Raw genomic sequence first — 15,693 nt, forward strand, 5'->3', positions numbered from 1 at the left:
ACGGCTCTTTGTGTCGCCACTTTGGAGACATGCACGCGTGCGGGAAAACCTCCTCTATCACGCCACACTCTCCGCTAAGCGGGGGAGGCGTCCCCTCAATTTCTGCTGGCTTTGCAGTGCAGCCACCTGCTCACAAAAGTGACATTTTCGGACATTTTCAGACTCTAGTTGGCGCTGGAGAGCAGACGGCTCTTTGTGTCGCCACTTTGGAGACATGCACGCGTGCGGGAAAATCTCCTCTATCACGCCACACTCTCCGCTAAGCGGGGGAGGCGTCCCCTCAATTTCTGTTGGCTTTGCAGTGCAGCCACCCGCTCAAAAAAGGGTAATTTTCGGACATTTTCAGACTCTAGTTGGCGCTGGAGAGCAGATGGCTCTTTGTGTCGCCACTTTGGAGACATGCACGCGTGCGGGAAAACCTCCTCTATCACGCCACACTCTCCGCTAAGCGGGGGAGGCGTCCCCTCAATTTCTGCTGGCTTTGCAGTGCAGCCACCCGCTCAAAAAAGTGACATTTTCGGACATTTTCAGACTCTAGTTGGCGCTGGAGAGCAGACGGCTCTTTGTGTCGCCACTTTGGAGACATGCACGCGTGCGGGGAAACCTCCTCTATCACGTCACACTCTCCGCTAAGCGGGGGAGGCGTCCCCTCAATTTCTGTTGGCTTTCCAGTGCAGCAACCTGCTCAAAAAAGTAGTTGGCGCTGGAGAGCAGACGGCTCTTTGTGTCGCCACTTTGGAGACATGCACGCGTGCGGGAAAACCTCCTCTATCACGCCACACTCTCCGCTAAGCGGGGGAGGCGTCCCCTCAATTTCTGCTGGCTTTGCAGTGCAGCCACCTGCTCAAAAAAGTGACATTTCGGACATTTTCAGACTCTAGTTGGCGCTGGAGAGCAGACGGCTCTTTGTGTCGCCACTTTGGAGACATGCACGCGTGCGGGAAAACCTCCTCTATCACGCCACACTCTCCGCTAAGCGGGGGAGGCGTCCCCTCAATTTCTGCTGGCTTTGCAGTGCAGCCACCTGCTCAAAAAAGTCACATTTTCTGACATTTTCAGACTCTAGTTGGCGCTGGAGAGCAGACGGCTCTTTGTGTCGCCACTTTGGAGACATGCACGCATGCGGGGAAATCTCCTCTATCATGTCACACTCTCCGCTAAGCGGGGGAGGCGTCCCCTCAATTTCTGCTGGCTTTGCAGTGCAGCCACCCGCTCAAAAAAGTGACATTTTCAGATTCTAGTCATTATTATACACCACGCTTCTTTATACGGCTTAGCCTCACTGATCGCTGTGCTTTTCTTACATTGGTTTATTTGACCAGCATAGTCTGCAGAGAATCTCTGCAAATCACCTGAGAGTAGATCTGACCATACTGGAATACTTGGGAGGAATGTGAACAGTTTGTTTAAAATAGTTTCTGCATGATAGTTATTTATACCTGTGTCATTGGTGTTTTTCATTGCTTGATTGGCTTTAGTCCTTACTTGTTCAAAATGGTCTTTGAAGGGAGATGCACTTAAAGGAATGTGCTTACAGTCAAATACATCATCACCCTCAATGTCATGTGGACTGTCTGGTTGATCATGGTCTTCCTCCCCTCCCGGCATTTTCTGCGTTTCAGACTGGATGCTGACCTGTCACTATTGATCTGAACAGGTGTTGCATTGCAACCAAATATGTCCCTCTCACTGGCCCTCAATTCCGTGAGGATCTCCTCCACAGCGTGCTGTGTATGAGTGTCGCTGATCATAAATGCTACAGGTGTTGAAGCGGATGATGAACTTAGAACAAGCTCATAATACAAAATGCTTTTAGTTGTTATATTGCTCTTAATCATTCCCCCCGTTGCATCCCATGATACTGCATCCTTCGTACACAAGTTGTGCCACATTCTCACTCCTGCTTCATTAAAACATATAATCTTAAGGGGGCTAGCTTTAATACATTGAATGAATCCTGTTAAAACTTTACTTTCTGTGTCTTTCTCTTTATACTGCTTTTGCAGTAGCATCAAAGCCTGAATCTCGTCTTCATGCGGCCTTTTCTTTGGCGCACTTCACTTCTGATCTTTCTCAACACGTCTGTGTTGAGAAAGATTAATAAGTTCCCCCAATATACCATTGTTTGTCTGTTTTATTATTTTTTCTGTTACTACTCCAAGGGAAATGGCAGGTATTTTCAGAATGTGAAAAGCTGAGCTCATCTTACTTAAAATATGCTTCCAACTCCATCTAAACTATAATTTTGCGAATGTCTGAGTGAGTGTCTGTCTGTCTCAGCGTTTCTCCTCGGTGGCTGGAGCAATTGATCTGAAATCGCATCACCATCAGCATATGAACACACCTGACATAACTGTGAAGCCCGTTTGTCACTTTCACAAATTGTATGCTGTATAATAGCATTTTTATGGTGTATCTATATCTATTTAGCCTACAGTACCTTTTGTGACCACACATGTTAAGGGAGGGGCGCTGTTGTTCAGGCCATGCACAATCACACACAAACCCAAAAAATTGTTGTCCAAAATCATGCAGATCGGTACACAGTATCTCTGTAGCCGTTAAATGGAACGGGTATTTACATGCTCCTACATATTAGCATGCAAGCACCAGTTAAAGTTACTTTCCATCCCTCACATATTGTGTGCACAGTGCACATCCCATAATCCACACACTGCACATCATTTCGGAGCTCATATCTTTAACGGGTAAGGGCTAGTTAAAGCAAATTTGTAAACTCACAGAAAATATCTAATATCTCTCTCATGCACACTTACACCTTTTGTTAAGTTACCTGAATCCCAAAGTCCAAAGGAGTATTCCAAGATAGGACAAACACATGAAACATTTTTTTGCAAGTCATTTTAATTTCCATCATTCTCATTCTCATTTCCACTTATTATCCCTACTCACATCTTTTTGCCTTTGCCAAGTAAAAATGTCACTTTTTTGAGCGGGTGGCTGCACTGGAAAGCCAGCAGAAATTGAGGGGACGCCTCCCCCGCTTGGCGGAGAGTGTGGCGTGATAGAGGAGGTTTCCCCGCACGCGTGCATGTCTCCAAAGTGGCGACACAAAGAGCCGTCTACTCTCCAGCGCCAACTAGAGTCTGAAAATGTCCGAAAATGACCCTTTTTTGAGCAGGTGGCTGCACTGGAAAGCCAGCAGAAATTGAGGGGACGCCTCCCCCGCTTAGCAGAGAGTGTGACGTGATAGAGGAGGTTTCCCCGCACGCGTGCATGTCTCCAAAGTGGCGACACAAAGAGCCGTCTGCTCTCCAGCGCCAACTAGAGTCTGAAAATTTCCGAAAATTACCCTTTTTTGAGCGGGTGGCTGCACTGGAAAGCCAGCAGAAATTGAGGGGACGCCTCCCCCGCTTGGCGGAGAGTGTGGCGTGATAGAGGAGGTTTCCCCGCACGCGTGCATGTCTCCAAAGTGGCGACACAAAGAGCCGTCTACTCTCCAGCGCCAACTAGAGTCTGAAAATGTCCGAAAATGACCCTTTTTTGAGCAGGTGGCTGCACTGGAAAGCCAGCAGAAATTGAGGGGACGCCTCCCCCGCTTAGCAGAGAGTGTGACGTGATAGAGGAGGTTTCCCCGCACGCGTGCATGTCTCCAAAGTGGCGACACAAAGAGCCGTCTGCTCTCCAGCGCCAACTAGAGTCTGAAAATTTCCGAAAATTACCCTTTTTTGAGCGGGTGGCTGCACTGGAAAGCCAGCAGAAATTGAGGGGACGCCTCCCCCGCTTAGCGGAGAGTGTGGTGTGATAAAGGAGGTTTCCCCGCACGCGTGCATATCTCTAAATTGGCGACACAAAGAGCCGTCTGCTCTCCAGGGCCAACAAGAGTCTGAAAATGTCAGAAAATGTCAGAAAATGTCAACAGAAATTGATTTTACGCCTCTCCCGCTTAGTGGAGAGTGCAGTGTGGCAGAGCAGATCTCCCCGCGTGCATGTGTCCAAAGTGCCGACACAAATAGACGTCTGCTGTCCAGGGCCAACTAGATTCTGAAAACGGCACTTTGTGTACTCAATTTTAATTTGAAAATAACAGATCTACAGGCTCACAATGCGTTGTGATGCAACGCATTGTGAGCTTGTAGATCTGCTATATTCAAAAGATATTTATTTAAACATTTGAAAACTTGAAATGGGAATTCTGCACAATGAGTAGTCCTACTTTTGATACTTTAAGTACATTTTAATGCCAATACTTTTGTACTTTTACTCAAGTATATTTTGAATTCTGTGACTTTTACTTGCAACAGAGTATTTTTGTATAACACTTTTATGGTGAGTTGTTACAGGTATATTTTCATTAATTACATTAATATAGTAGCCTACCATACTTTGCATCTGTCCTGTCAAAATAAACAGATAAACCCCTGCTCTAGCCTATGATAGCTCTTTTATGGGATTACAGTAGAACAAATTGAATTGGAATGGAATTAATTTTGTTAAATGGCTTTTAATAGCTCGCATTCCACGAATTTCAATCTGAAAGAACCTGGAAAATGTGTTAGGACAATTAGAAGTACACTAGTATAGAGACATACATCATATACTCATCTTTTAAATACATTTGTGTCTTTTAAATATACATTATTTACTGCACTTTTATTTTGAAGGCTGGAGCCTGGCTTATTTCTGCCAGCGCCCAGACCGGAAACGTTCTTTCTGCTCATTTCACGGACCTGACGGAACCTATTATTATAGCTCTATGGACGGAACGCACGCAGAAACGCTGAAGACGCGGATCCTTCTTTCTTGTTGTGTTATGGCGGCCGCAGGTTGGCTGCAATGCTTGCCTTGCAGGTACATAGTCCACATACTGCCACCTACTGTATCGGAGTATGTATGTACATGTACTCCTTGCCCTGCCTGGATTACTTCTACACATCTTACTAACAGTGGTGTAAACTAAAGTAACAAAGTAGATGTAGGCTAATACTTAGTTGTAAGTAAAATAATAATAATATAAATTAGGTAGGTATTTGTACTTAACTTGAGAATTTCCGATACTTTTACTTCTACTCCACTACATCTCGGATCCATATATTGTACTTTTACTGCACTACATTTATTTGAAATTTGTAGATACTAGTTACATTGCAGCTATACGTATTATAATCCTATAAAACATAAATTATTAACCACTTAGATTAGCCCTGTTTGAAAATAGCAGATCTGCTATTTCCAAACATTTATTAATTGTACTTTTGGTAGGCTACTTTAAGTACATTTTGACATCAACACTTTCTTTCATACTTTTACTCAAGTACAAGAGCCGAAAATAATTGCCCACATATGATTGGACAGTTTTTGAGGAGGCGGGACGTCTATGACTTTTCCACCAATCGTCGCATGAGTGAACGGTGAAGCCGGTGCATTGTGGGTCAGTGCAGTGGAGGAGGTGGATTAGCGCTTTGTTTGTTTTTAGCAGAGCCAACTTGCAGTTAAGACAACATGTGAATAATAATAATGTCTCACATCAATGTCATGAAACATCCTGAATTGCTGAAATCAACAACACAAGTTCCGAAAACTGGATATTGAAAATATATTGTGTATATCAGGTAAGATTGGAAATTCAAATGTAATGGTTAGCTAGTAGGTAGGCTGTACAATGGTCAGCACGCAAAACAATGAATCCAAATACAAGGTTTACTAATAATTATGATTTAATCCACAAGAAAGCACAATTGTGCTTTATTGTGGTTTGAATCATTAAACCATATTGGCTTGTTTACATTGGGGTCCTTTTGTACTCAATTCATAAAAACATTGAATGACAGACAAACACAGTATGCAAAGATAACATCATAGAACAGTCGAAAAACAGGGACAATTTGTATTTACAGTAGGTCAGTATGAAGTGTACTTGTTTGAAAGGACCAGTGTGCTGCTAAATAACATTTACAATTTAGGCATTTAGCAGACGCTTTTAATCCAAAGCAATTTACAATGAGCAGATAATACATCACTATAATATGCAAGATAATATATCAGAACATCAACAACAATATAACAAATGCATAGGAATATCAATCTAGAAAAAACAACGACATACGATACGTGCACCTAATCAGTAAAAAAAGGAAAAAAAAAAAAAAAAATGCTAACTAGCTTCATGTATGGTAATTTAAAGAAAAACATGTTTTGAACGGTCCTTATCTTATGCAAGCGTGTCCACACACATTATTCTCTTCAGACCCCCATCCCCTGATATAACTAGATTTATACTTACAATACTTGTTTATTTTATGTTTAATATGTATTAGATGTGGAAGACTGCAGCAGCTGTCTATTGGTCTTGGAACTGGGCATCGCCTAAATATGGACTCTGAAGTTGTAGCTCAAGGTTCCAGTGAGGGAACTGGAGCTAGTGATGCTACATCAAGTGCATTAGGTAAGTCAACATCAGGAAATAGGTTTGTCATGGGCTGGCAAATATTTAGATCAATATTACATATACATAATATTCCCCATAATCCTGAACCTCCACCATCATCTGTACTGCTCATCTCACACATGGATGATCAGGGACGTGCACAGAATGTTAGAGAGGCAGGGGCTGAGAGGAAAGAGGCCGCACACTCTTCAGCCACGATGCAAATAATTTATTTACCAACGTTTCGACTGTTACCAGTCTTCATCAGGGTTTAACAGAATGACAGAACAAACATCACTTTTATAGGGGGCTGGGAACAAAGGTGGAGTCATCTCAGGGAGGTGTCCTCAATCTCCCCATCAACATGGGAGGGGTGGGTAATTGCTAATCACTGGCAAGTGAAGTGACTGAAAACCTGCTGTGTGCCCAAGTGACTTATACATCTGTTCATTTCATTATTCAATTGTGAATATTAAAAGACAACGACAATATATATATATATGGAAAAACATTTCTAGAACACTCTGAGAGATGTATAAATATAAATACATACACAATAGAATAGAGTAAGGATACAACAGTAAATGACACAGTATCACAGTAGGCAGGGGCTGAAATTTCAGAAGGGGTCTTTTGGTGAAAATATCAAAAATAGCAGACCTCCAAGCTCAATGCGCCGCAGAGAGCTTGGAGATCGGCTATTTTTGGTGCGAGAAAGGATTGAAGCGGAAATGGCACGGTTTTCCATGACCAGGCAAGTATTAGTCTATATGGACAGGGGGGTCCGCAGACTCCGCACGCATAGGGTGGATTCTCTTTAGCCACCTGTTTTTTTTGGAGCGGTGAAAGCGCTCCCAATAGACAGGTATGTCCGTGGGTATGTCCGTGGGTGGGTGGCTGGGTGGCTGGGTGGGTGGCTGGCTGGCTGGCTGGCTGGCTGGCCGTGTCCGTAGCCTGGCAATACCTTGAGTGGCCACACACAACACACTAGTTAAAGGAGGGGCGCTGTTTTGTGCAGGCCAGGCACACTCACCACTCACTCACAGGCACAGTTTATAGTTTACAGTTTAGGCATTTAGCAACACACACAGGGTATAGCTGCTCAGATTCACCGCTCCACTTCGAACCGAGGTTTGATTTTTCTTAATCCTTGAAGGGTATATTTTAAGATCCAGGTACCAAGCTGAAATATGTTCCCATGGGGTTCATTTTTAATGATTTCTTGCACCTACCCATTCACTTCATCTTTAAGTAGCATGTAAGGGGTCTAACTAGGGTGTTTTCATGATTCTGAATCCATTGCAAGCATTTGTTTTGCACAAAAACATTCCTAATGCTACAAATGGACCCCACAAAACTGTGAAAAGTGATGATTCATCACTTTTCATCACAAAACCATATTTTTGTGGGGGCGTTTTTAGCCCACCGGAAAGAAACTCGCAGAGATTTTTATTCTTGTATTTGTTTTACTGAGAATAAGGTTAGAAATGATTTAGGATTACATGTATCATTCTGAGGTTAAGATTAGGAATAGGGTTAGGTTTTTGCACCGTTTTACTGTGGTTAAGGTTAGGAATAAGGTAATGTTTAACCGTTTAGGCATTGTTTACAGAGGTAAACAGGATATTAAGGATCTCAATAAGCCTTGCCTGTACTGTACTGTACTGTCATGAAACTGTACCTTTTCCTATCCAAAACCTTTAATAAATACCTCAATCAATCAATCAATCAAAAGGCATAAACCATCAGCCCAGGCGAGTTTCTTTCCTGCGACTCTTCTAGTATTTGCAAGTATTTGTATAACAGATTTTAACAACAAGGCAATTCGATATGCTTTACACAAAACATAAAGCAAAGGAAAAAACAAAGAATGTCTCATAATATGGGGTCGTGATATAAAAACCTGTCAGCACGGAGTGTTGAGTGGGAGGAGGTTTTTGTATTGGAGATGGTTCGATCAGGTTTTTTTATCACCCGATACCGATCAATCACCGATCTGATCAAGTGGGGCAATATTATTATTTATATTATATCAGTGATGTCATTACGTGCGCATCCCGCATCAAAAACTCATTCAAGTCGCCCAGGGACTCATTCATGTCATGGTCCTGGGGTCCCAGGGATGCGCCTCCATTGGAGTCCATGGTAAAATAATTTACCGGGTCGCGGTAAAAGAAAAACATTTTAAAATTCCACAGACACCACCATTGTTCTTGGGTGAAAGCATCCTACTTTACCCTACGTTAACACAAATAAAATCCACATAGAAAGTCTTAAACAGGCGATAGAAACGTCAATGTTTTGATTCCACCGACGTCCGACGCCATTTTGCGCGCCCAAATTCATTAGGGGCATATGTTTTAGTAGTTCTAAGTTCAAACATTAGCCAAATTGTAAAATAAATTTAAGAAATAGGCAAACATTTTGAAAATAGCCGATCTACAAGCTCACAGCGCTCGAAAACATTGTATTGAGGACTCATAAAACTTTTCTGGGACCCATTTGAATGACCACCTGTGGGTCCCGGGACCCATTACATTGAAAACCTAGTAACATCACTGTTATATTATATATATATTTTTTATGTTATTTATTTATTTATTTATTAAGGCGGGCATGTTAAGCCTACATGCAGGGCCATATACATAAATGATATACAGTATATACGGTATATATATATATATATATATATATATATATATATATATATATATATATATTATATATATATATATATAATTTACCAAAATCATTGGTCAGTCATTTAAATAAACGTGGTACATAGCTGACATGTGTCATTAAGGTAATGTGGAGAAACTGTAACAACATGGAGCCATGCGGAATATTGGTCCATGAATAGTGTACCAACAGTTTTGAATCTCCCAGGTGTAGGTGGGTCCACTGCAAAGAAGCCGTCTTTGAAGAGGATGTCCAACCAGGTGCCTGCATCTCGTGCCAAGCCAAAGAAGAAAAGAGCTGCCAGGCTTGATTACACCGTTCAAGAGGGAGAGGATATGCTCCTGGTAATATCCAACATAGGCGATCGTAAGCATGATTTAGGGTGGCGTCCTCAGAAGAAGAATGAGCATGATTCAGATTGGCGTCCTCTGGAGAAGAAAATAAGCAGAAAAAAGAAGCCTGCTAAGGGCAAAGCAAATATCAGTCAAACTAAGAGGAAGAACACACTCCCTGCTGAGACTAAACCAACAGAGAGTAAGAGGGTAGAAGACAAGGCTCTGGTGCATCACCCAGTCTTTGGCACAGACAGTAGATGGGGAGACGGTCTTCCTGAGGAGGTGCTAATCAAAATCTTTCAGATGGTTGTCATCCAAGACGGCGCAGTACCATTTCTTTGCAGGTAACACACACTTACAGGCATTACATACAGTCTTTATCTGTTGTATTTACGGTAAGGCTGCACAATATTAGGAAAACATGCGATATTCGATAACGTTGAACGATATGTGTCACGACAAGTAAAAAAATAAATGCAGTACATCGTATTTTTGCTTCAAGTACATTTTTGCAAACTAAAGACATTAATTCAAGAAATGTAAACAAACATTTAGCCTAACAAAAGCAACCGACAGCCTCTGAACTTTGACTTTCAGCTGCATTATTTCACATGTAGCCTAAATGCAATAATAATATTAGGCCTGCTGCCATTCAGGATGGAAATTAAAATTGTCCTTTTGGTTTTGGAGTGAAGTAGAAGTCAGTTTCATGAGGTGCTACTGGGATGTTTTGCTCAGTCTGCAAAAAGACATAACAATATTCAATTTACTTAGATAAATGTTGTTTCCTGCAATATGTATAACTTGCATGATGATACCTCAATGAAGGTCACTTCACGGTAACATTAGTTGTACCATGTACAGTATGTGCAACAACATAAACAGCCCTAACACCATGTTAAGCATTGTTGACCCTGTTTATGTATGTAACTACATCAGCGTGATATCATGTCCCTGCACAGATATAACCTACCTGTAGACAAATTCCAACTAAGAAAGAATTAAGTGATGTTTATGTTGAAAATTCTGTCTCTGCAGCCTTTTCAGGTGGGTGAGGTTGAGAACAAAACATTCTAATGTGATGCCATTGTGATGTCACTACGGCTACTATCTATTGGTATTAAAGAGTGGTAGAATTAAAGTCTTGTATATTATATAGAGTTGACAAGAAATGTGCTCATCGTGTTTCAAGAAATAATTCATTCAGCATGGAAAAAGCATAGAAAAAACAAATCCAAGTTTCCAATGTGTGGACAGCACTATTCATTTGTATCATTCTACCCTTTTGAAATGGACAATAACCTAACTGAGTGCATATTTGAATAGTGTAAGAGCATACTTTGTGTAGATGGCACTATTGTGAGCTAAATCCTATTTTCTCTCTTGAAAAAGGATGGCGAGAGTGTGCCATCTGTGGAATACTGCTGCATCCAGTCCTGTGCTGTGGCGGTGTGTGACTGTAGGGTACTGCTGGATGGATCCTGGGAAGACACAGTTGCCTAAAACAGTGCTGCGAATTAATCGCACTCTAAACTGGCTGGCACAAAACAGGTCCATGTTATACATTTTGTCAAATTCAATGTACTAGAACATTTAGCTGAACTTGAATATGATTTGAAATGTGAATTAATCTCTGATCGGGTGCAGTTGTTTACAAATTATCTATCTTTCTTATCACTGTTGACTAGATTCTCCCAGCTAAGAGACTTCTCCCTTTGTCACTGGAAAAATAATGTGGACTATGCTGTAGAAGTAAGTATTATATACATGTTGTTTGTAGTATACAGGTGGCTACAGAAAGTATTTGTCTCTTGTCCATTAATATTGTATACAGAGACACCTCAAATATAATCCCAGTAAAGTTTCATCACTGTTCTAAATCTTTGCTCATAGTATGTTAAACAAACAACATCAACTGTCATTTAGTATTTTCTCAACCAGTGGTTCGGGAAACATCTAGTTGAGGCTCCCCACGAGGCAATTATAATATAGGCCATGGTACTGTTCTGTATATGCAAAACAATGCACTCCAATGTATCCTGACAGGAAAATAACACTTTTCAGAGGAAACTCCACTCTGTATATCTTGAGTGTTTTTTTCCCCCATGAAATATTGTGTTTCATGTGTTATTTGTCCAACCCAATAGGTTGTGTCCCAGTTCTGTCCAAATCTACGCTCCCTCAAACTTTCATATTGCAATGGTGTGACAGAGAAGAGCTTCCAGAGCCTCAGCGCACACAGCCGGTCTTTGGATAGCATAAATGTGCAACATTCAGAGGTATTGTATACACAGTAGGCTACCCATGACAATTGATAATGATATAATGATAATTCATTATTATTATTACTACTACACATGGCTCATCATGTATTTATTAGAATTTACTAATTATTTTAACAAATTATCCTTTACTTATTAGTATTCACTACATTTATACTCAGGTGCAAGGTCTTGCTATCTTCTTGGAAACACATGGCAGCCAAATCAGACAGCTCCTGTTCCCTGTTGGACCCAAGAATGACCCAAGAAGAATTCCTGCTATTATTTCTGTAAGGCTTATTTATTTTTTGTATTTTTTTAATACATGTTTTTATTATCTATTTATAATCTAGATATTTATTTCATGCAATGAGTTTTAATAAGCACAATGGCCTTAATATGTTGTCCCCTTTATTTCCTTATTATTGTTTTTTTGTTTTGTTTTTTCCAGAGAAGTTGTCCGAATTTAGAATTGCTTGAGATCAGTACAAAGCTTGACAGTGGACATTGTCAACTTTCCATCGACATTCAAGGTCTACAAAGTGGATGTCCTAAGCTAAAGGTAAAAAGTGTAATATTTCACCTATAATGACTTTGCCCAGATCAGGGATGCCAGGTTAAAAGTGATTGTGACTCTGGTTCTGTTCAGACATTCCGGATGCTGAACGTCATACCCATACCAAAAGGGCGGTCTGCACCAAATTCTACGTCAGGCTTCCCGTTACTGGAGGAGCTGTGCATGGCCACAACCTCAGTTTCCTTCATGACCGACAAAGACCTGAGGGACATTCTCTTTGGCTCTCCCAAACTTCGGGTTCTGGATGTGCGGGGCTGTTCTCGAATCACACCTGTTGGCCTTGCTGAGTTACCCTGTGTTGGTGAGCTATAATTTAAGATTGAGTGTTAAAGTATGAAGCCTTTAGATATGGCCCAAAACCTTGTTTTGATCTTTCATAATAATCATAATCAGTTTGTTGATACATATGGGACAACACAAAAAATCGTAACAGCAAAGTACTTAAGCTTCTTATCCAAATTGTTTTTTTGTCAAGAATACAATTACAATATCACAACTTAATAACCTAGAACTGTTGAAATTGGAATATATTCATAATTTTAAACTTGATTATACCAAATGCAGGAGGTAGCCAGTTTCAGTCTTATAGGACTTTTTATTTTTATTTTTATTTTTTACAACAAGGGTTCATATTTTAGATTGTAATTAGAGAAAAGAAAAGATGAGTGTTGAAATGTTTTCTATTGTTTTAGCGATTTTAGTATTTTGATTTCAGTGGGTGGGGGCATGCTTACAAGCGGGTCTGCATCATAATCATCTGGTATCATCATTTTGTCATCCCCATAGAGGTCTTCGGACCTGCCCGAGATCCGAAATTACCCGCGATCCGAACCGCCCCGAGCCGGGTAACGGGGCCGTTTTCGAGCTTTTACCGCGGGGCGGGCCGGGGCCGGGGCCGTCTGCCCCGGTTCCCCGGGTATCTCCTGTTACCCGAGTGGAGCCGAGACAGGCCGAGATTGAAGTGAAAGCGAACGCAACAACTGCACCAAATAGATAACGCCACACGATGGCATGGCACTAAAGATGCAGCATGTAATCTGTTGCATTGGTTGTGAGAACTGACTCACTCAGTCACAACAACACTGACTGTATCAGTTGGATTGTTATTATTATCAAAGATATTAACGTAACGTTTTGGTTAACGGTTTACAATGGAGTTGTCATTGCGTGTTGTCATGCTCTGCAGAGCAAAATGGACACTCAAAGCAGAAAGATATAATGAACAACACATGCGACAGAAAACGATAGCATTAGCATTTGCTAGCCAAAGAAGAAGGAATAAAAACATGGATTTATTTGTATTTACAAACTGTCCGCATTGACTTACTGGTCTGGGAAAAGATCATCTTTTGGCGAGAGGCACAGCGCCGCTGACAGCAACAGCAGCACCGTGGCGACGTTAGGTAAGAAATATGTCTGATACAACTCTTAATATAATAACGTTGGCATTCTTTCATTTCGGGGCGACAGGTTCGGGTCTCGGATCTCCCGTTCTGCTCGGGTTTCGGATCCAATTTTTCTAATAACAGGCGGGGCCGTTCGGATCGGATCCATCACGTCTCGGGGCTGATCGGGTAACGGTTCTCAAATTCCAAATGATAGACGGGGCCATATGGGTCCGGGTCCATTTCCCCCGGGTCCTTTTGGGTTCGGGTAGTTCAAATTGGACCCGTGAAGACCTCTACATCCCCATTAACCCATTCAGGCCATGTACACATTTGTGTGTAGTTCAGTACATGTACAGTATGTAGCTACATATTTGATTTTGTAATTTTTTTTAATAATATTTGATTTTTCAGAAAACCTAGGTCAGGCTTAACAAACTTGTGTGATAACAAATAATTATGTTTCTTTTTGTTTTCTTTTTTTAAGAACTTGAGTGTCTGTTCTGGGGACTATATTTCACTGACGTGAAGTCAGTGGCATTTCCGTCACCCAAGAAGGGCCTTCATATGCTGACGGAAAAATGGAGTGGGACCTTGAAGGAACTGGATATCACAAATCACCTCTTCACAGTGGAGGACATAGAGATCGCAATGAGCCACCTCGCTCAGACAGCGCAGTCAGACTCCTTGCGCTCACTAAGTCTCACTGGAACAAGCATCACACCAAATGCCCTTAGGTAGGTGAACATGGACTAACATTTCCAGGATATTGAATTGTTCTACCTGTGCTTTAGTGACATCTAGGGGTTTAAGGGTTGATGTACAACTACATGTAAGCATCCACCTGATCTACTAAAAATGTAAAAATGTGTTGGTTAATCAACCTCAATATTATGAAGTCCTTGAGCTTAAACATAGCACTTACATAGTATGGCAATTGTATAGAAATGTCGCTTTATTACCCGTGCAATTCTGAACGTATTCTATGTTTTTGTACTGTGTTCTAGGTCAGTCATTTGCCAGTCTACTTCTCTCAACTACCTCAACTTGTCATCCTGCCGTTATTTTCCAAGAGGAATAAAGAGGGTTTACCGTGGACAGGAAGACATCCACCAGCTGATTAATAAATTAGAATAATCGTCATGTTTCTTTGGGTCCAGAAAAACTCTTTAAACATTTGTTTTTGATCTCCAGATTTGATGGGAGATAGAAGCAGATTGAAACAGAAAACCAATAATCTTTATATCAGCAAGATAAAACTTGCACATGTTATACTTAGCAGGACTATGTTTTTTTTTTCTTTTTTTATGATGAATAAAATTGAAATTTGCCCAATCTGTGTGGTTAATACATGTTAATGTTAATACAATATAACTCATGCAATTTGGAGTGGTTGTATTTTGTCTCCCTGCTCTTCAGTGTTGCCAGATTTACGATAGTTATTGTATTCGTACGGTAATTTAACCCCTCTGTACGATGTACGCTCAATAATTCAAAAAATGGCCAAATGTACGATAATTTCACCAAACCACAAAAAAGTGTGAATTTACTAAATTCCCTTGCTGCTGCTTAAGGATCCAGTTTGTTTTTTCAAAATAAATAATATAATATAAACAAAATAAATGGGTAAATCTGACCCTAGATTTTTCAGCCAGTTTCAGGCTTTTATTCGTGTAAGGTCAAGGAAGTTTCCTGTCTCCACGCAGCAATATGTGTTGTATTTTTGTCACGGAGATTCAAACAAGATTGTTGCTTACATAGGCTTTTTTTGTTGTTGTGAAATTACATATTTACACGTGATTTATCTTTTGTGGTACGATAGTTTTCTTTCAAATAGTAAACGATAATTTGAAGTCTCCTGTACGATAATCCAACATTTTCCATCTGGCAACACTGGTTGAGACATTTAGATTGTGTCAAAGGTAATGTCTTAACTAGAAACAGGATCTGACTAAAGGTGGTTGCACACTGCTGCGTTTTTCGTTGCGAAATGCGTTTTTCAGGACAAGGAGAGAGAGGGAGATAGAGAGAGCAAGGGACTGAGTGGTGCGCGAAACGGGCGGCAGTG

The 15,693-nt window shown here is 41.0% G+C and overlaps 1 protein-coding gene across 1 annotated transcript; it reads left to right on the top strand.

Moving 5' to 3' along the window:
- The first annotated feature begins 5,436 nt into the window (after positions 1-5,436).
- On the top strand, positions 5,437-15,319 carry fbxl6 (F-box and leucine-rich repeat protein 6). Its single transcript, XM_080735872.1, has 11 exons — positions 5,437-5,573; positions 6,279-6,406; positions 9,275-9,746; positions 10,795-10,953; positions 11,091-11,154; positions 11,550-11,681; positions 11,846-11,953; positions 12,115-12,225; positions 12,313-12,541; positions 14,113-14,362; positions 14,633-15,319. The coding sequence occupies exons 2-11, from the start codon at positions 6,334-6,336 to the stop codon at positions 14,760-14,762; spliced, it is 1,728 nt and encodes a 575-aa protein (XP_080591998.1). The 5' UTR covers positions 5,437-5,573; positions 6,279-6,333; the 3' UTR covers positions 14,763-15,319.
- The last annotated feature ends 374 nt before the right edge of the window (positions 15,320-15,693 follow it).

Source organism: Nannobrachium achirus (genome assembly GCF_963921795.1).
Source record: "Nannobrachium achirus genome assembly, chromosome: 10".
Classification (NCBI taxonomy): domain Eukaryota; kingdom Metazoa; phylum Chordata; class Actinopteri; order Myctophiformes; family Myctophidae; genus Nannobrachium; species Nannobrachium achirus.

Excerpts from the sequence above, each read along its gene's own strand:
- fbxl6 (XM_080735872.1), top strand. The coding sequence starts at position 6,334 with ATGGACTCTGAAGTTGTAGCTCAAGGTTCCAGTGAGGGAACTGGAGCT. Across the intron at positions 11,954-12,114 it reads GAATTCCTGCTATTATTTCT|AGAAGTTGTCCGAATTTAGA; the intron begins GTAAGGCTTATT and ends TGTTTTTTCCAG. Across the intron at positions 12,226-12,312 it reads GTGGATGTCCTAAGCTAAAG|ACATTCCGGATGCTGAACGT; the intron begins GTAAAAAGTGTA and ends GGTTCTGTTCAG.